The 19,457-nt window shown below is 58.8% G+C and overlaps 2 protein-coding genes across 3 annotated transcripts; both read left to right on the top strand.

Annotated features, from left to right (window-relative positions):
* Positions 1–94: 94 nt before the first annotated feature.
* On the top strand, positions 95–14,162 carry C4A (complement C4A (Rodgers blood group)). The gene is made up of 41 exons (XM_059178831.1): positions 95–248; positions 385–583; positions 787–988; positions 1,194–1,264; positions 1,348–1,433; positions 1,609–1,691; positions 1,866–1,962; positions 2,129–2,234; positions 2,376–2,508; positions 2,946–3,061; positions 3,166–3,342; positions 3,489–3,674; positions 3,810–3,995; positions 4,156–4,314; positions 4,563–4,689; positions 4,864–4,935; positions 5,214–5,411; positions 5,506–5,617; positions 5,708–5,778; positions 6,057–6,196; positions 6,312–6,521; positions 6,761–6,812; positions 6,916–7,005; positions 7,140–7,349; positions 7,529–7,604; positions 7,756–7,912; positions 8,010–8,126; positions 8,226–8,397; positions 8,614–8,846; positions 8,921–9,088; positions 9,436–9,495; positions 10,478–10,571; positions 10,651–10,837; positions 10,974–11,064; positions 11,228–11,302; positions 12,650–12,752; positions 12,907–12,996; positions 13,096–13,194; positions 13,305–13,388; positions 13,657–13,789; positions 13,920–14,162. Exons 1-41 carry the CDS (start codon positions 184–186, stop codon positions 14,059–14,061), a joined length of 5,229 nt encoding a protein of 1,742 aa, XP_059034814.1. The 5' UTR covers positions 95–183; the 3' UTR covers positions 14,062–14,162.
* LOC131834328 (steroid 21-hydroxylase) lies at positions 13,736–19,431 on the top strand. 2 transcript variants are annotated; one of them, XM_059178848.1, is made up of 10 exons: positions 13,736–13,873; positions 17,210–17,299; positions 17,404–17,558; positions 17,646–17,741; positions 17,849–17,950; positions 18,052–18,138; positions 18,286–18,486; positions 18,704–18,882; positions 18,972–19,075; positions 19,166–19,431. In XM_059178848.1, the coding sequence occupies exons 1-10, from the start codon at positions 13,846–13,848 to the stop codon at positions 19,429–19,431; spliced, it is 1,308 nt and encodes a 435-aa protein (XP_059034831.1). In that variant the 5' UTR covers positions 13,736–13,845. The 2 variants fall into 2 exon arrangements, with proteins under 2 accessions (XP_059034831.1, XP_059034832.1); XM_059178849.1 differs by lacking the exon at positions 13,736–13,873 and adding an exon at positions 14,302–17,119.
* The last annotated feature ends 26 nt before the right edge of the window (positions 19,432–19,457 follow it).

Below are 19,457 nucleotides of genomic sequence, written 5' to 3'. Positions count from 1 at the left end.
TCCCCCTGCCCCTACTAAATACTGGGCCTGGGGCCAGTTGCATTTCTTGCCTGTCACATGGTTTCCCGGCTGTGCTGGGCCAGGGGAGGAGCAAGTTCCACAGTCAAATCTGCTCTAAGCCCTGGGTTGACCAGAGAGGAGTAGGCAGGCAGACGGGTCTGATCCCTCTTGGGTCCTCCAGCCATGAGGATCCTCTGGGGGCTGATCTGGGTGACCAGCTTCTTCACCTTATCCCTGCAGAAGCCCAGGTCCTGGAAGAAGAACACTAGTGCTTGAGTGGGACAGGGCTGGTCATGGGAGAGCTGACATGGGGGACGTGATGGAGGAATGAGGAACGGAGGGGCCCAGGGGCGCTGAATGCAGACCCCTTCCTGTTCTCCCTAGGTTGCTCCTGTTTTCGCCTTCTGTGGTTCACTTGGGGGTCCCCCTCTCAGTGAGGGTGCAACTCGAGAATGTTCCCCAGGGACAAGTAGTGACAGGATCAGTGTTCCTGAGAAACCCATCCAACTTGAATGCCGTCTGCTCCCCAAAGGTGGACTTTTCCCTCAGCTCAGAAAAAGACAACGTACACCTTAGCCTCCAGGTAACTAGCCTCCACTCCCTTCTACTGCTTCTTAGTCACTCTCACCCTGCTCCCCTCTGTCTTCTGTTTGGTCATCTCATTGGCCTACCTCCTCTCTCTTCTCCCCCCACTCCCCACACTGTTACCTTTTCTGTTTCTGTCTCCATCTCTGGTTTTTTCCTTCTGCTCTGTTTCTGACCTGCTCCTTCTGCCTCTCCTGACAGATCTCCCCGAAAGATGCAGAGACCTGTGGCCTCTACCGCCTCCTCCGTGGCCCCGAGGTCCAGCTGGTGGCCCAGTCACCATGGCTGAAGAACTCTCTGTCTAGAAAGACAGACATTCAGGGCGTCAACCTGCTCTTCTCCTCTCGCCGGGGACACCTCTTTCTGCAGACCAACCAGCCCGTTTATAACCCTGGCCAGCGGGGTGAGTCGGACCCCAGGGCCCCTGCCTTTGACTCCCAGCCTGCTCAAGGCATGTTTGGTACCCCGTGAGACAGCCTGGACGGTGCCACACAGGAAGGCTGCTTGGCAAATATTTGTTGCCCTCCCCCTTGCTCCCTGGAAGCGGTGGGGGCCGAGGCCCACCTTTGCAGATGGATTCCTGCTCAGCTCTTGCCCTTCTCTCCCAGTTCGATACCGGATCTTTGCTCTGGATCAAAAGATGCGTCCATCCTCTGACACCCTTACGGTCACAGTGGAGGTGAGTCCCTGAGCTCTCTGACCTTCATCAGCAGGGCTGCTGATCTGACCTCCCATCCATGACCGCTTCTACTCCCACTGCAGAACTCTCATGGCCTCCGTGTGAGGAAGAGGGAAGTGTACACTTCCTCCATCTTCCAGGATGACTTTGTGATTCCCGATATCTCAGAGTGAGCCCCCTCGACCTGGTGACGGTCCCTCCTGTGCCCATCTCCCATGGCTCTTTGCCTCCAGCACCCACTCAGACCTTGAGCCTCTCTCACAGCTCTGGTTTTCCCCCAGTTGGTCCTCTGGCTCTCCATGTGCCTCTTGCACAAGCGGGCTGAGTCCCTCCCCCATTTGTAGGCCAGGGACATGGAGGATCTCAGCCCGGTTCTCAGATGGCCGAGACTCTAACAGCAGTACCCAGTTTGAGGTGAAGAAATATGGTGAGAGCTGGAGATGGCGTGGGACAAGCATCTCCTTTCCTGAAGGAGATACGGATAGAGGGGGAGGCGGTGGGGCAGGGCAGGGGCAGGGAGGTATGGGTGCCACAGCCCCAAGGGAAGTCTTTGAAGGGTCCTTTCGCGAGTCTGACCAGCCACCCCTTCACACTGGGTCAGTCCTTCCCAACTTCGAGGTGAAGATTATTCCTGGAAAGCCCTACATCCTGACAGCGCCTGGCTTTCTCGATGAGATCCAATTAGACATCCAGGCCAGGTAACTCTCCCATCCTCCATGTCCTCCACGTGGGGCACCCAGGGTTCCCCATTCAGTCTGAAGGAGCTGTGAAGCCCTGCCTCCCCGCTCTGCCCCCTGCCCCCACCCTGAGACATTGGCCTTATTTCCTAGACCCACCCTCTTCCCACTCTCTCCGTGGTGGTAGGTACATCTACGGGAAGCCAGTGCAGGGGGTGGCATATGTGCGCTTTGGGCTCCTGGGTGAGGATGGTGCTAAGACTTTCCTTCGGGGGCTGGAGAATCAGACTAAGGTAGGAGGGAGGGTGGGGATGTGGGGGAGAGGAGGAGAGTGTTGGGGAGGGGAGGAAGGTGTGGGGGAAGGGAGGAGGGTGTCAGGGTGGGGAGGAGGGAGACAAATCTCACCCCAGGCCCTGTTTTCTTTTTCACTCCAGCTGGTAGATGGCCAGTGCCATATTTCCCTCTCAAAGGCTGAGTTTCAGGGTTCCCTGGAGAAGCTTCAAGTTAACATTGCCGACCTCCCTGGGCTGCGCCTCTATATTGCCGCTGCCATCATTGAGTCTCCAGGTGAGAGGCCTCCCTGATTGTAACCCCAGCCCCCCGCCTCTGACCTGGAGCTGACCCTCTGTTCTCCAGCATCGACACTATTCCCTACTCTTACCCTTGTCTTGTACCCAAAGCCAGGAAAGACCCAGGAGACTGTCCCTCCCCAGCTGTGTTTCTGGGTGGTTTCAGGAGAAGGTAACCCTTTCACTGTCTCAATTTTTTTTTCTTTACCCGTCTTTCCGTCCATCTCGCAGACACAAGTTACACTCCATCCGTGGGCTAGGTCCCGTGCTGGCCTCAGCACACAGAGATGAGTACAAGACGGCCCGTGCCCTCAGGAGTCTGAGGAGCTGAGTGTCTCGTGGGCAGGAAACACTCGAGCTGTGGTCACCCTGGCTCTCCCACTCCTCTCTCCGTGGCTCTCTGTCCTCCACCTCTCTCTGCCGCATCTATTGCAGGGGGAGAGATGGAGGAAGCAGAGCTCACATCTTGGCGTTTTGTGTCATCTCCCTTCACCTTGGATCTTAGCAACACCAAGCGACACCTTGTGCCTGGGGCCCCCTTTCTGCTGCAGGTCTCTTTTGGAGGGGGAGGATGAGTTGGGGGTGGGGTGTTGTCAGGAGGGTATGGGGCTTCACTGAACAGTCTTCTTTATCTGTCTCTCCCCTGCTCACCTAGGCCCTGGTCCGAGATATATCTGGCTTCCCAGCCTCTGGCATTCCTGTCAAAGTTTTGGCCACTCTGTCTCCCGGATCTGCTTCTAGAATCCAGGACCTTGAACAAAACACAGATGAGCGTGGCCAAGTCATTGTTCCCATCGTTACGTCAAAGTCCATCTCAGAAGTGCAGCTCTTGGTAGGACCTCCCACTCATGGGACAGGGTAGGGGAAGGAAAGAAAGGTTGGCCAGTTTCCTGAGAATCCACTTCCTGGACTGGGGGAAGAAGGTGGTGACCAGGGTCCTTGGCATTGACTGTACCCCTGCCCTGCTCCTCTTTCTAGGTGTCTGCAGGCTCCCCTCATCCAGCTGTAGGCAGGCTCACCGTGAGAGCCCCACTCTCAGGAGGCTCCAGGTTTCTGTCCATTGAGCGGCTGGATCCTCGACCGCCTCGTGTTGGGGACACTCTCATCCTGAACCTGCGAGCTCTGGGCGTCAGTGAGGACAGCTTCTCTCATTACTACTACATGGTGCGCAGAAGCTGGGCTGTTGAGGATGGAGGGTGGGGTGCAGAGAGGATCTCAGGGAGGAGAGAGCCCTTGGGGTAGAGGGAACTGTTTCAGGATGGGGGGTGTGCAGTGAAGAGGAAACCACTCTTGCCTCAGATCCTGTCCCGGGGCCAGATTGTGTCTATGATTCGAGAAGCCAGGACGGACCTGACCTCAGTCTCCGTGTTTGTGAACCATAACTTGGTACCCTCCTTCTACTTTGTGGCCTTCTACTATCATGGGGATGTCCCAGTGGCCAACTCCCTGCGCGTGGACGTCCAGGCAGGGGACTGCGAGGGCAAGGTAACTGGCCTTCGGAGAGGCGGCACGTCTGTGTGTTGGGAGGTCAAGAGAGAAAGAAGACAGAGTGATTGTGAGCAGAGCATGGATTTGGTTTGGGGTACACTGAGGGCTGAAGGAAGCTCTCCCCACTCTGATGCCCCCCTCCTCTCACCTCTGCCAGCTGGAGCTGAATGTGGACAGCATCAGGGAGTATCGTCCTGCGGAGTTTGTAAAGCTCCGCCTGCAAACAGACTCGCCAGCCCTGGTGGCGCTGGGGGCCGTGGATACGGCTCTGTATGCTGTGGGCGGGAGTTCCCACAAACCCCTCAACATGGCCAAGGTTTGTCTGGACCCTCCGTTCTTGCCAGCTCTCACTCCCCTGTGGGGCTCATTGTCCCGGAACCAGCCCTGAGGTCTCACTCAATCTCCCCACAGACTCCCCGCTGAGCTTCCCTCAAGCCCCGGGCCCTGCGGTCTCTATTTCCCCACTCTCTTAAGGGTTGCCCATGCCCTGCCTTCTCACCCAGAGCTGGGTGGCCCATCTGGGTCCCTCAAATCATCTGCAACTTCCTGGCCTTTTCTTGCCAGGTCTTGGAAGTTATGAACAGCTATGACCATGGCTGCGGTCCTGGAGGTGGGGACAATGCCCTTCAGGTGTTTGAGACAGCTGGTCTGGCCTTTTCTGATGGAGAACTGTTGACCTCATCCAGAAAGAGTGAGAACAGAGGAGGAAGGGGAGTTGGGTGGTGGGACAATCAGGAAGGAGGAGGGGCCTGAGGGTGTAAGATGAGAAGAGCGTTGGTGGGAAGGGCGGGGCCAGGGAAAGAAGGTGGGAAGGGGAGGTGGGACCCCTATCCCTGTGCTGGGCTGCGGTCCTGCTTTCTATCAGGTCTGAGTTGTCCCAAAAAGAAAACCCGGAATAAGAGAAACGTCAACTTCCAAAAGGCGATTCATGAGAAATGTGAGTTATGGGCGCCTGTGCAGCTCTCCACTTGGCCCAAGGGTTAGGGTGATGGGGTCTCCCTCTTGGCTGCTCTGCTCCTCAGTGAGCCCGCATATGGTATTTGGGGCCAGAGACCCAAATTCTGGGGTTGAAGGTGGAGGGACACTCTCTCCATTGGCCAGGAACTTGAGTTCCTGGTCTCTCAGGGTGAGTCCTTGTGTATCTAGAGGTCTGGGTGGGAAATGAGATGTGTCTCTGTGGGGTTCCCCTGTGCATACCCTCCCCCGGCCCTGCAGTGGGCCAGTATGCTTCCCCAGAAGCCCGGCGCTGCTGCCAGGATGGGCTGACGAGGCTGCCCATGATACGCTCCTGTGAGCAGCGGGCGGCTCGGGTGCGCCAGGCGGCCTGCCGGGCACCCTTCCTGTCCTGCTGCCAGTTTGCTGAGAACCTGCGCAAGAAGTCCCGCTCCAGGGGCCAGGTGGGCCTTGCCCGAGGTGAGGCTCTGGGTGGGGCTGGGGGACTGGCAAGAGTCTCTCTGGAAGGGCAGAATGGTTCCCCTCCTGATTCCCCCACGCTGTGGTCCCCTAGCTCTGGAGGTCCTGCAAGAGGAAGACCTGATCGATGAGGATGACATTCCTGTGCGCAGCTTCTTCCCGGAGAACTGGCTCTGGAGAGTGGAAAAAGTGGACCGCTTCCTCCAGTGAGGGGGTGTGGTGGGCCTGGCCTTGGCTCTGGGCTGGTCTGGAGCCAGCCAAGGGTGTGACCAGGCTTCTCGCCTTTCCTACTGCAGATTGTCCCAAATGCTCCCTGACTCTCTCACCACATGGGAAATCCACGCTGTGAGCTTGTCTGGAAAGACAGGTGAGACGGTTTTGCCTGGACCTCAGTCCCCTGCCCCATCCATCTCCCCCTGACCGAGGCTTCCCACCGAGCCCTTCGCTCTTCATACAGAACTGGGGGCAGACCCCTGGGGACGTCTGCACTGGCATGTGCTGGGGTGGGGAGGCTAGGGAGTGGCAGCAGGTGGGGGGCAGAAATGGGTCACCCCCTGCCCCTCCCTCCTGGGACCCTGTGGCCATGACACCCCCAGACCTCTGGTCTCTGCCCCCTCTGCTACACCCACCACCCCCATCCACCAGGCCTGTGTGTGGCCACGCCGGCCCAGATCCGAGTGTTCCAGGAATTTCACCTGCACCTCCGCTTGCCTGTCTCTGTTCGCCGCTTTGAGCAGCTGGAGCTGCGGCCTGTCCTCTACAACTACCTGAATAAAAATCTGACGGTGAGGCCCTGCAGAAGCCCGAGCACACAGGGAAGTGGATGGGAGCTGGGGCAGCGGGAGGGTGGGGGGCCAAACCGGCCTGAGGCTCCGGCCATCCCCATCTTCCTGCACCTAGGTGAGCGTCCATGTGTCCCCAGTGGAGGGGCTGTGCCTGGCTGGAGGTGGCGGGCTGGCCCAAAGTGTCCTGGTGCCTGCAGGCTCTGCCCGGCCTGTTGGCTTCTCTGTGGTGCCCACGGCGGCGGCAGCTATGTCCCTGAAGGTGGTGGCTCAAGGGTCCTCGGACTTCCCTGTAGGGGACGCAGTGTCTAAGGTTCTACAAATTCAGGTGACTGGAGCAGCCCCGAATCCAGCCCCTCAGAGTCCCAGATTTACACCACCCCCCCAACCCCATACCCTCTCTCCTGGCCAGACACCTGAAACCATGCCTTGGTCTGTTTACATCTTCTATAATTCTGATCCCACTCTGCCCCTGATGCTCAAACTCCAAGTCCTAGGGAAAATGCATTGGGAGGGGCAGTTCATAGTACTGTATGGCCTCTCATAGCTGTGTTTCCCCCGAGACAGAGAGAAGGGTCCATCCACACAGAGGAGATTGTCTATGAGCTCAATCCCCTGGGTGAGTGGCCCCCTCCTCCAGCCACCAGTGTCCTAATGGGGTTGTAGGTGGGGGGGGGTTGCTGGCAGCCAACCAGATGGCCATCTTGGCCCATCCCCCACAGATCACCGAGCCCGGACCTTGGAGATTCCTGGCAACTCTGACCCCAATGTCATCCCAGATGGAGATTTCAGCAGCTTTGTCAGGGTTACAGGTGGGAGTATTCTTCGTCTCTTCCCAGGGGCAGCCTCAGATTCATGTGGCACCCAGGGACCCCTGTTTGATCCCACGACTCCACGGGTCTCCAGACCTGGTCTCTGACCCTTAAACCTCCATCTCCCCCTATAGCCTCAGAACCACTGGACACTTTGGGCTCTAAGGGGGTCTTGTCACCAGGAGGCCTGGCCTCCCTCCTGAGGCTTCCCCAGGGCTGCGGGGAGCAAACCATGCTCCTACTGGCTCCAACACTGGCTTCTTCCCGCTACCTGGACAAGACAGAGCAGTGGAGCACGCTGCCCCCTGAGACAAAGGACCATGCTGTGGATCTGATCCAGAAAGGTTCTGGGCATGGGGCAAGCAGGCGTGGGGCTGGGAGAGGGCAGTTCAAGGCAGAGGGGGAGACCACCTAGCTAGAAGGGAGAAGGAAGGGGGTGCCTGATGGGAATGGGGAGTGTGGCCTTGGGTACATGTGGTGGGAGAGCGAGCATCGCCTCAGCAGCTGCCTCTTGTCTCCCAAGGCTACATGCGGATCCAGCAGTTTCGGAAAACAAATGGTTCCTATGGGGCTTGGTTGCATCGGGACAGCAGCACCTGGTGAGGTTGGGAGAATGTTTCCCGGTCTCTGCGGGGGCTGGGGCTGGGGGAGGGGGCAGAGCCAGATATAGTGGGAGGTGCCTGGGTGAGTGAGGATATGTCCCCTACGGGGACCAGTCCCTGTCCCCAGCCATTCCTCCCTCCCCACCAGGCTCACGGCGTTTGTGCTGAAGGTACTGAGTCTGGCCCAGGAGCAGGTGGGCGGCTCACCTGAGAAGCTGCAGGAGACGGCCAAGTGGCTGCTGTCCCAGCAGCAGGCGGATGGGTCATTCCAGGACCCCTGCCCAGTTTTACACAGGGACATGCAGGTTTGGGGTTGGGAGACAGAGGTGGGAGGGCGGTCCCTGCCCCTCCCTGCTCCTCCCTGCTCCTGGCTGACATCTTCTCTCCATCCCCTTCAACTAGGGGGGCCTGGTGGGAGATGATGAGACTGTGGCGCTCACAGCCTTTGTGGTCATCGCCCTTCAGCATGGGCTGGCTGTCTTCCAGGATGACATTGCAGAGCAGTTGAAGCAGAAAGTGGTAAGAGTGTTTGCCCTTTCCTGGTCCCCAGCTCTCCCCCTCTCTCCCCAGGAACCCAAGTGTCCAGCTTTCTTGATCTTCCTCCCCTCTTTCTCCTAGGAAACCTCCATCATCAGAGCGAACTCCTTCTTGGGGGAGAAAGCAAGTGTTGGGACCCTGGGTGCCCATGCTGCTGCCATCACGGCCTATGCCCTGACTCTCACCAAGGCTTCTGAGGACCTGCGGGATGTTGCCCACCGCAACCTCATGGCCATGGCCCAGAAGACCGGGGGTGAGCGCCAAGGGTGTCCTGGTAGTGAGCCTGGGTCTTGGGGGACCTGGGACCCCTGAGTATGCCCAAAGGGAGAAATTGAATGAAGACCTCAAGAAGTAATGAAAGCCTAAGGGATAATTGGGCAGAATTGGGAGAGCTCAATATGGGGAGTGTCAGAGGGCCAGGCAACTAGCCCTGTCCACCATTCACCTGTGGGTCTCCCTTTACTTCCAGATAACCTGTACTGGGGCTCAGTCCCTGGTTCTCAGAGCAATGCCATCCCACCCACCCTGGCTCCTCAAGGCCCAGCAGACCCCATACCCCAAGCTCCAGCCGTGTGGATTGAAACCACAGCCTATGGCCTACTTCACCTGCTGCTTCGGGAGGGCAAGTCAGAGATGGCCGACTATGCTGCAGCCTGGCTTACCCACCAGGGCAGTTTCCAAGGCGGGTTCCGCAGCACCCAGGTAGGGGCTGCCAGGGGGCTTCAGGGGTGGGTGGTCCCGAGACCGAGTGCCTGAGTGCCAGCCCACCTCCCCAGGACACAGTGATAGCCTTGGATGCTCTATCTGCATACTGGATTGCTTCCCACACCCTTGAAGAGAGGGCACTCAACGTGACTCTTAGCTCCATGGGCCGCAGTGGGTTCAAGTCCCACGAGCTGCAGCTGAACAACCACCAAATTCAGGGGATGGAGGAGGAGCTGCAGGTGAGCCACTCCTTTACCTGGCTTGCCTCCCCCACCCCTGAGCCTCCCGTGGCCAGGCTGGAAGCCAACCCTGCCTCCCCCCACCCTTGTGGAATCCCCATGGCATCTCTGCTTGATGTCCTTGTGGGAAGACCTATTTGCCACGTGACCTGGAGAAAGTCACCTAATCTCTGAGCTTTGTTTTTCTCATCTCAAAATTAATATATGGGTAGTCTACCCAACAGGGTTTTTAGGAGGCTGAGGTGAGGTGTCAGCTCTGTGAGTGGGTGGGAGAGGAGATGAACTGGAACAACCGTGTGCCCTTGTGTGCCCCTCTGATATCCCTTTCCCTTGTCCATTCCTGCAAGTTTTCGTTGGGCAGCAAGATTAACGTGAAGGTGGGAGGCAACAGCAAAGGGACCTTGAAGGTGAGAGCCAGCAGCACTGAATGCCTGGGACCCCAGCAGGGAGGGGCTGTGGTCTTGAGTGGGAGGCCTGAGGGGGAGCTCATGGTGAGCAGGGAAGGAAGGAAGGAGATGCCCCTGAGTGGGTGGACCCCCTTACTGGTCTGGGTGCTCCCCCCGACTCTGGTCTCTGCCCTCTCTGGGCACCTGTCCTCTCCTTCTACCCTGATCAGTGCTGATGACATACATACCAGCACCTCAACCCAGGCCTCTCGCCTGAGCCACAGGCCCCACATGTCACACAGCACCTCAAACCCTTTCTTCCTCCCGGGTCCCCTCACCTGACCGATGGGGCCCCTTCCCCACAGGAGCCCAGCCACTGCTCTGGAGGCCATCTTAGTGTCCCCACCTCCACCCTTCCTTATGGCCCCAGCATCTTGTCCTCGGCTCCCCTGCTGCCCAGGGCCCATGCCACTTGTTTCCTAGACTCTGCTAAGATGGTGTTGGAACTTCTCCCTAACCTGTATCTCACCCCTCTGATCCACTGTGCACACTACCATGAGATCAGCCTTCCAAAAACACTAGTCAGACTAGCCCTGGAGAAAAGTCAGACTCTTCCACCTATACAACTGAGCATCTGCCCACCTCCCTCGCCAGACAAATCCCCTCATGTACACAGATCTCCTCCCCTTGAGTGTCCTTCCCTTCCTTTGTCCCAAGTGACAAACTTGTTCTTCTCCTGCAAGCTTTGGCCAGAAGCCTTTCCTGAGCTTTCCATTCCAACCTCTTCTGGGCCCCATGTAGAGTGCTCGCCCCTGAGGCAGGACCCTGTCCCTGGTCTCACCGGGTCTCGCAGACCCTGGGCCACCCGCCTTAATGGACTGGTCAGGAGGGATAAGAGGGGTGGAAGGCCTGGAACCCCTCAGCCTAGGGGATGGTCCAGGTGTGGCCTAGGAGAAAGGTCTGGGCCCCAAACGTACCCTGTTCTCACCCCTTGTTGAGCTAGATCCTTCGTACCTATAACGTCCTGGACCTGAAGAACACGACCTGTGAGGATCTTCAGATTCAAGTTACCGTCATGGGCCATGTTGAATACACAAGTGAGTGTTGGGGCTGCAGGCCTTTGGGCCCCGAGGGGGTCGGAGCCAGCAGCCAAGCCACACCACTGTCCCTGTGCAGGGGAGGCCAATGAGGACTACGAGGACTATGTGTATGAGGAGCTGCCAGCCAAGGATGACCCAGATGCCGGTTCCCAGACTGTGACACCCCTGGAGCTGTTTGAGAGGCGGCGGAATCGCCGCAGGCGGGAGGCCCCTGGGGTGCCTGATGACCAGGAGTCCAGAGTGCAGTACACTGTGTGCATCTGGTAAGCGCAGGGGGCGGGGGTAGGTGGCTACGCCGGACATGGGGCACTGCCAGGCCAGGAGATAGAGGCAGGGCAGAGACCAGGGCTGGGTGTCTGTCACCCAGAGCATGTGGGCCCTGGACATGTCTCTCTGCAGGCGGAATGGCAAGGAGGGGCTGTCGGGCATGGCCATTGCCGATATCACCCTCCTGAGTGGATTCAGCGCCCTGCGTGCCGACCTGGAGAAGGTGCAGTCAGTTGCCCAGGCGGGAGGAAGGGGGGCGGTTGGGAGGATGGGATTCCTTGTGCCCCAGGAGCTCGGGTCCATCCCTGAAGCTATCCCAGCCGCTGAGCCCTGTCTTGTGTATGGGCCGGGGCCACCTCCCTGTGACCATCTGTCCTTCCCCACAGCTGACCTCCCTCTCTGACCGCTACGTGAGTCATTTTGAGACCGAGGGTCCCCACGTCCTGCTGTACTTTGACTCGGTGAGCAGGGAGGGGCGACACAGGTAGGGTGACCGTGGGTTTACTAAGCACGGGTGACCTGAGAGAGGACGTGTGATGGAAGCAGGGAGACAGGATGAGAGTGTGTTGGAGCAGAGTTAGAGGCAGGCCCGGGAGGCCGCCCTGCCTGTGGGCGATGGGGGCCGAGCTCCGGTGCTGCTCCAGGGCTGGTGCCTGTCTGCAGGGAAGGACTCGAGAGTGAGCCCTTCATAAAGCTGAATTTACGCAACTCAAAGGCCGCCTTTGTTGCTTGTTGTTGACCTTTCTAGTTTTTTGGTTTTTGTTTTTTAGATTGAAGTATATTTTCTTTTCCAAAGTGATGACAGTCATAGAGGAGTTGCTTTTGCCTTTCCAAGCCATTTTTGGCTAAAACAAAGAATCATTAACCCTCTGATGGCCCTCAAACTTTTTTTGAGCATTAGCTGTAATCTCTTGGAGAAAATGTGAAAAAGATGTAATACTGTAACACCTTTAGCCAGGTGTGTAGGGGTTGAGGAAGGCCGCCCCAGCCCAGTGCTTGTAGAGGGGCCAGACCCCATTAGCCTCAGAAGTCAAGAAGAGGAGTTTCATTGAACACAGTGGCAGATGAGAAGCCAGGAAGATTTTGGATGAGGAGTTGACTTAAGCAGCATGGCTCGGGAGGGAGACTGGTAGGGAACCGGGCTGGACCAGACCAGTGTAGTGGGGGTGTGAGGAGAGGGGTCCGGATATAGGCCATGAGGATGGGCAAGTGACAGCACCTGCCGTTATGTTATGACACATAAAGGGGGGCCTGGGTGCGTCAGTAACGAAGCAAGGCCTTTGTGGTAGGACCTGGGGGTGGGCTTCTGGGGGTAGGCAGAGTGAATTTGGGGAATTTCTATGTCCCACAAGAATCCTACTGCAAGAATGAGGCTGAGTGTTTAATTTGGGAATCATCAGCCTGGAAGGGTTTGGTGAAAGCCAAGGAGCGGTTGAGACCTCCTCAGGGGAACGCGGTGGACCCGAGGAGCCAGGGTCAGGGACTGTGCCTCTGGGAGGGAAGAAGAGGGATGGTCAGGCATGACAAGGTCAGAACCAGGGATGGCCAGAAGCTAACCCTGAGCTCAGAGAGTTTCATGCAGAACGTGTCCATGATGTGAGGGCACTGGAGACTGGGACGAGGTCACTGTCTGGCAGTGACGTGAGCAGAGACCTCGGGGTTTTTAGAGTTTTTAGAGTTCCGGAGCTGGAAGGTACTAGCATGTGAAAGACACTGAAGATAAGACCAGACACAGGTCAAGGAGATGTGGCACAGCGGCCTGCAGGGCCCAGGGGGTATGTCCTGACATCTCCTCCCCACCCTGCCAGGTCCCCACCTCCCGGGAGTGCGTGGGCTTTGGAGCTGTTCAGGAAGTGCCTGTGGGGCTCGTCCAGCCGGCCAGCGCGGCTGTGTATGATTACTACAACCCTGGTGAGCACTTGGGGGGCTCTCGGCAGGTTTGGAATAGGTGTCCCCATATGGGACATCAGGAAGGGGGGTCAGTGCCGGTGGCAGTGATGTCCCCCTTGGGACAGGGGTGACAGTGTTGGGGGGGTGTGCATTCTAACTGTACTCTGTCCTGCAGAGCGCAAGTGTTCTGTGTTTTACGGAGCCCCCACTAAGAGCAAACTCTTGTCCACATTGTGCTCTGCTGATGTCTGCCAGTGTGCTGAGGGTGAGAGCTGGGGCTGGGGGCAGGGGGCGGGGTGAGGGGAAGCCATTGAGGCTGGGGCCTGCACTGGCTCATCTGTCCCCTGACCCCCACCCCCGGCAGGGAAGTGCCCTCGACAGCGTCGTGCCCTGGAGCGGGGGCTGCAGGATGAGGCTGGCTACAGGATGAAGTTTGCCTGCTACCACCCCCGCGTGCATTACGGTCCGTGTGCCCTCACCCCCGCCCCCCTGGCCCAGCTCTGTAATTGGGCTCGCGCCTCATGACCGCTGCTGGAACAAACCTGTGCTCCCTTCCCTTAAACTCCCTCGCAGGCTTCCAGGTGAAGGTCCTCCGAGAAGATAGCAGAGCTGCCTTCCGCCTCTTCGAAACCAGAATCACCCAAGTCCTGCACTTCAGTATGAAGGGGCTGGGGCTGGGGGACTTAGGGAGCCGAGGTTGGGGTTTGTGGCCCGGGTGCCCGGGACAACAGATGTTTGGAGGCTGAGCTCAAAGCCTCTCAGCTTCTTGGAAGCTCTGGACTTGGCCATAAATCGAAAAGCAGTCGTACATGCCCATTAGGAGCAGTGAGGGCTAAGCGAGAGGCTCCGTGCTCAGCCCTCGGCCCTCACTGGTCCTGTACCTTCCGTTCGCCTCTTATAATTCCTGTGCACCTTATCCTCTCAGCCAAGGACACCAAGGCCACTGTCCGTCAGACCCGAAACTTCCTGGTTCGAGCCTCTTGCCGTCTTCGCTTGGAACCTGGGAAAGAATATTTAATCATGGGTCTGGATGGAGTTACCTTTGACCTCAAGGGAGAGTGAGTTCTCTGGGCCTTGCTCTCCTCCCACATGAGGGAACGGATGGATCCCCAGCATGCAGACCCTGCCTCGCCAGAAGCCAGGTGCCCATCCTCCCCACCCCTGCTGACTGCCCTTTTGCCTCTGCAGTCCCCAATACCTGCTGGACTCGAATACCTGGGTAGAGGAGATGCCCTCTGAACGCCTGTGCCAGAGCACCCGCCACCGGGCAGCCTGCGCCCAGCTCAGCAACTTCCTCCAGGAGTACGGCACTCAGGGCTGCCAGGTGTAAGGGCTGCCCTCCTCTTCCCCCGGGGATGCCTGGGTGGTCTCTGCCCAGTGGACACGGCTCCAGGTGGTTCCAGGGGTTCAATAAAGGCCTTTGGCAGCAGAGTGTCAGTGTGTGTCTCCAGGATTGAGAGCAGTGCCCCCAGACCCCTGCCAGCCATGAGACCAGGGTTTGCCTAATCTGAGGCTCCCAGAGCCTGCATGACCCTTGGGGTTGTCACTCCCAGATCATTCCCTGGGAGCTCAGTCCATCTGCAAAGCACGCTGAGCGGACTTGGGACCCCTGCAGCCTGCACCCTAAGGGTCTGGCACCACAGCGAGGCCTCCCTCCGCAGCCCTGCTGCCACCAGTCCCTGTGGCCTCAGATGATGCTCGAGCTCAGCCGAGCGCCACTGCCCTTCCACCTGACGAGTGGCCGACGGCCACACGTTTCCCACTCTGCCCTTGTGCAGCTTTGAGTTCTGGGGTCTCCTGCTTGTAGCTGACGTCTGGTTTCTTGAAAGCAGATGGTTGACACTTGATCTCCTTATCAGAGGTTCGGGAACTTTCCTGGCGTTGTGCAGTGACTTTGGTCTGGGTGTTAACACACTGAGTCCGCAGCTCTACTGGGTCCAATCTCCCCACCTGCCTGCCTCACTCTCCCCCATTTGGTGGCACCCCTTGGGTCATCAGGGCTGATTGGAAATCCAGCTAGAGAAATGGGCTGCATTTAAGAAAATGAAATAGAAAGCGGGGTTGACGGAAGCGGAATCCGCAGCAGCCTGGACTCCGATCGGGTAGCTGCAGTTTGTGGGGCTCTCCCTCCAGGCTGTGCCCTATGCCAGGTCCCCATCCTTGAGACGTGGGATGTTCGGGAGCTGCCTGGTCCTGTGGGGCATGTAGTTGGGGCACCTGATCCAATCTGGGGGCAGGGAGAAGGCAAGGGCTTCCTGGAGGTGACCTCTAATGTGGGTTCTGAAAGTTGAGGCATCACGCAGAGAGAGTGGGGATGGGTGAGGGTATTTGAGCAGATGATGGAGAACAGGAAAGACCCAGAGGCCAGGGTCAGGACAGAGCCCATCTGTGGGCACTGCGTATAATTCCAGTGTGTCTGAGATTGGGCTTTGGAGGTGGGGTGGAAGAGCTGGGGCTGGCAAGGGAACCAGGTCAGTTTATGAAAATCTATTCACAATCAGGCCAGTTTTCCAGGTCACTGTTCTTTCCAGTGGAGCCCCCTCTGATGCCCTGCAGCTCTGAGAGGTTCTGTCTCCAAGGCTCCCCAGGGCTGTCATCCCCATGGCCCTGTGTCTGCCCATCATATCTCTGTCCCCAAAGCTGGTCAGCAGGGGTGGCAGAAAGCCATTTATGAGAGCCAGGGACTCAGCTGCAGTTGTGGCAAGACAGCCACAGTTTGGGAGGTCAACCCTGAGGCAGGGGCAGCGGTGACTGCCTATTCCTTGCAATGCCACTGCTGCTTTCTCCCTCTCAGTCCTGGGTGTGGATGCAGGCTAAGCCCGAGCCTCTCCACCCATGACCCCCAGCAGTTACTGCCTCAAGCTGGTGGGTGGCACAGCCAGTGTCTGGACTCAGGGCCTCCAGCCACAAAGCCTGTGCGCTCCGCTCCGGGAGTGGCCTAACCGCTCTCAGGCGCAGGGATCAGTTTACAGACCCAGGGATAGGGAATTGGGGATGATGTGGGTCTCCTCACTCCCACTCCTAGGCAGCCCTGACTTCTCACTGAGCACTCACCTCTTTGGCGTGGTCTCTTGGCAAGCCCTGTCCCCTACCTTTGAGCCTCTCATCTGCCTCCTGGGACCCATTAAAGTGGTTCCTCATTGCCCCACCTGGTCCAGCGGGACCCAACCCATTATGGCAACAGCTCCCAGGATAGGGCTGGAACTCCTGATCCCAGCTGTGGCTCTCCGGCCCCTTCCTGGGAACGTCGGCATCGGTGGGGGAACTTTCAGTCGTGCCGCAAACTCTCTCTTGAGCTGGGGCTGTAACCTGTGGACTCTGACCCTGGAGGAAGTCCCATCCCATCCCACCTGCAACTGGGAGTGCAAACAGCCCGTGAGAGGAAAGGGCAGGTGGCGGACACCGAGGAGGGAGGAGCCAAGAGGGAGGACCTGGCCCCTTGCTGCAGCTGTGGCGTCCCCCTGTCCCTAGCTTCCAAGAAACCCCCCTCTCCTGCTCTCTTCAGTTCTCTGAGATGCCCCCATATTTGTACAGTAATTCTTTTTGGCTCAAGCCAGCTTGGGTTGGTCCCTTTCTCTTGCAACTGAAGAGTGTATAGAGTATAGTAGAGCCCCCAAACTGGGGAGGGGGGGCATAGAGTTCTTCATCTTTTTCCAACTTTTGAGATGGAAATAGAGCATGGTAAATCATTACACTGAGACTACAGGTATAAACTAGGGTGGTCCTGACAGACCTGGCCATATGGTCACCCCATCTGCAAGTTGAAAGAAAAACACGCAGGCCCTTTTTCATCTGACGACTGGTGAGGCAGGGATGGCTATTGTCTCTCTGAGGTAAAACAGGAAAGTGGTCCAAGGTGGGGTGGCAATGGGAGAGGGCTCAGGCTGGAAAGTGACTGTATTTTCCTGCCTGGTTGATGTGGAGCCAGGAAGCCGATTCCGGCTGTGGGAGAAAGGTCAGGGTTGCATCCCCTTTCCTTTCTTCTTGATGGATGAAAGGCTGATTCTTTGACATGTGGACTCCCCAAGGCCAGGCGGACTGTGCCCTTCCAGGATCTGTGGGCAGGACAGTGGGCAGGGCCCCGGGGGGAGTCAAAGGAGGCCCCAGCATAGCCTGAGCAGCAAGATGGATGGGGGGGCCTCTAACACTATAAGTGGCCCTGCCAGGGCCTTTGCTCGGGGCTCTGGCCATGCTCCTCCTCGGGCTGTTGCTGCTGACCCTGCTGGCTGGTGCCCGCCTGCTGTGGGACAAGTGGAAGTTCCGCAGCCTCCACCTCCCGCCTCTCGTGCCAGGCTTCCTGCACCTGCTGCAGCCCAACCTTCCCCTCTACCTGCTGGGTCTGACCCAGAAACTGGGGCCTGTCTACAGGCTCCGCCTTGGTCTGCGAGGTGCATTGGCTTCATCCCCTCCACCACGGGGTGAGGAGGGGAGAAGCGGGGTCCCCTCCCTGCTGACATCCTGCTTTGGCCATCCCCCAGATGTGGTGGTGCTGAACTCCAAGAGGACTATCGAGGAAGCCATGATCAAGAAGTGGGTGGACTTTGCCGGCAGACCCCAGACAGCATCCTGTAAGTGTTCAGGGCTGGTCTCGAGGGAAGACATGGGCTGGTGGAGGCAGGGGATGTCAGGCCCGTGGCTTCCTCAGGCTGCCCAACCCCTCTCCTACTTGCAGATCAGCTGGTGTCTCAGCATTTCCCGGACCTATCCCTCGGGGACTACTCCCTGCTCTGGAAGGCTCACAAGAAGCTTACCCGCTCAGCCCTGCTGCTGGGCCTCCGCAACTCCATGGAGCCGCTGGTGGAGCAGCTGACCCAGGAGTTCTGTGAGGTGAGGCTGGATGCCCACAGTTGCCCCAGGGCAGCTTCAGCTCCCCGGCAACTTCCGGCCTGTTTAGCTCCTTATACTTCCCCACAGCGCATGCGAGCCCGGGCTGGCACCCCTGTGGCCATACAGGAGGAGTTCTCTTTCCTCACCTGCACCATCATCTGTCACCTCACCTTCGGAGACAAGGTCATTGTTCTCTTGCCCTCCCTATGCTGGTGCCCTTCCTTAGCCCCTCCCTGACTCTCTCTCTGGTCCTGAACTGAAAGGATTCCCTCTTTGGGCGGGGTGGGCAGGAGGACGCCTTGGTACATGCCGTTCATGACTGTGTCCAAGACTTGATGAAAACCTGGGAGCACTGGTCCATCCAAATTTTGGACATCATTCCCTTTCTCAGGGTGAGGAGGTGCAGCCCAGACTCCTTGGGTCGTGGGAGAAAGAGGGGCTGGGGGAGCAGGCTTCCTTGCCAGCGGCTACACTCTCCTGCTCCCCGCCCCAGTTCTTCCCCAACCCAGGCCTCTGGAGGCTGAAGCAGGCCTTGGAGAACAGGGACCACATGGTGGAGAAGCAGCTGAGGCAGCACAAGGTGGGAACACTGCGTGTCCCTGGCGCCCCCGTGGCGCACAGCCAGGGAGCCTCCTGTCCCAGAGCTGGGTAGGATCTCCAGCATCCGAACCGTCCTAGACCTGTGGCTCCCCTGAGAGCTGAGGCTGGGCCCTCCTCTCCTCCACAGGAGAGCATGGTGGCAGGCCAGTGGAGGGACCTGACTGACTATATGCTCCAAAGACTGGGGAAGCCAACAGCAGAAGAGAGCCACGGACAGCTCCTTGAAGGACATGTGCATATGTCTGTGGTGGACCTGTTTATTGGTGGCACTGAGACCACAGCGACCACCCTCTCCTGGGCCGTGGCGTTCTTGCTTCACCACCCTGAGGTGCACCCTGGGGGTGGCCTGGCCAGGCCCCAGGACCTCAGCTCACTGCACCCCCCCATGGCCTGTGTTGACCCAGGCCGTGGCTTCTGCTGGTCCGCATGGAGGCTGGGGGGGCGGGTTGCTGCAGGGGGCAGCTGCAGGCCAGGAGGTGAGGTAGCTCTGGGTCAGCGGGCTCAGGGTTCCAGCCCCAGATACCAGGCTTGCTCCCATTTCCCAGGTTCAGCAGCGGCTGCAGGAAGAGCTGGATCGTGAGCTGGGCCCTGAAGCTTCAGGCTCCCAAGTCCCATACAGAGATCCCGCCCGGCTGCCCTTGCTCACGGCCACCATCGCAGAGGTGCTGCGCCTGCGGCCGGCCGTGCCCCTGGCCTTGCCGCACCGCACCACTCGGCCCAGCAGGTGACTCCTGAGAGCTAGGGATGAGTGGGACCGAAAGGGGTGGAAGTGGTGGATGTGCTGGCCAGGCTCTGACTCCACCTTCCCCTCAGCATCTTGGGCTACGACATCCCTGAGGGCATGGTCGTCATCCCCAACCTGCAAGGCGCCCACTTAGATGAGACAGTCTGGGAGCGGCCCCAAGAGTTCTGGCCTGGTGCGTGGCTGGGAGGATGCCTGCGGTGTAGGGGCGGCAGGGGCCCAGCCCTGTGGCTACAGAACCCCGAGTCTCTCCTTCTGCCCACAGATCGCTTCCTGGCCCCCGGCGCCAGCCCCAGAGTGCTGGCCTTCGGCTGCGGAGCACGCGTGTGCCTCGGGGAGCCACTGGCGCGCCTAGAGCTCTTCGTGGTGCTGGCGCGGCTGCTGCGGGCTTTCACGCTGCTGCCACCCGGGGGCACCCTGCCCTCCCTGCAGCCCCGGGCCCACTGTGGTGTCAACCTCACCATGCGGCCTTTCCAGGTGCAGCTGCAGCCCCGGGGGACGGGGGCCCGGGCGCTGGGCCAGCACCCATGACCGGGCAGAATGCACGCAGGTCATAT

Source organism: Mustela lutreola, chromosome 6 (genome assembly GCF_030435805.1).
Source record: "Mustela lutreola isolate mMusLut2 chromosome 6, mMusLut2.pri, whole genome shotgun sequence".
Taxonomy (NCBI): domain Eukaryota; kingdom Metazoa; phylum Chordata; class Mammalia; order Carnivora; family Mustelidae; genus Mustela; species Mustela lutreola.
This window is presented reverse-complemented; position numbering and strand designations above follow the sequence as displayed.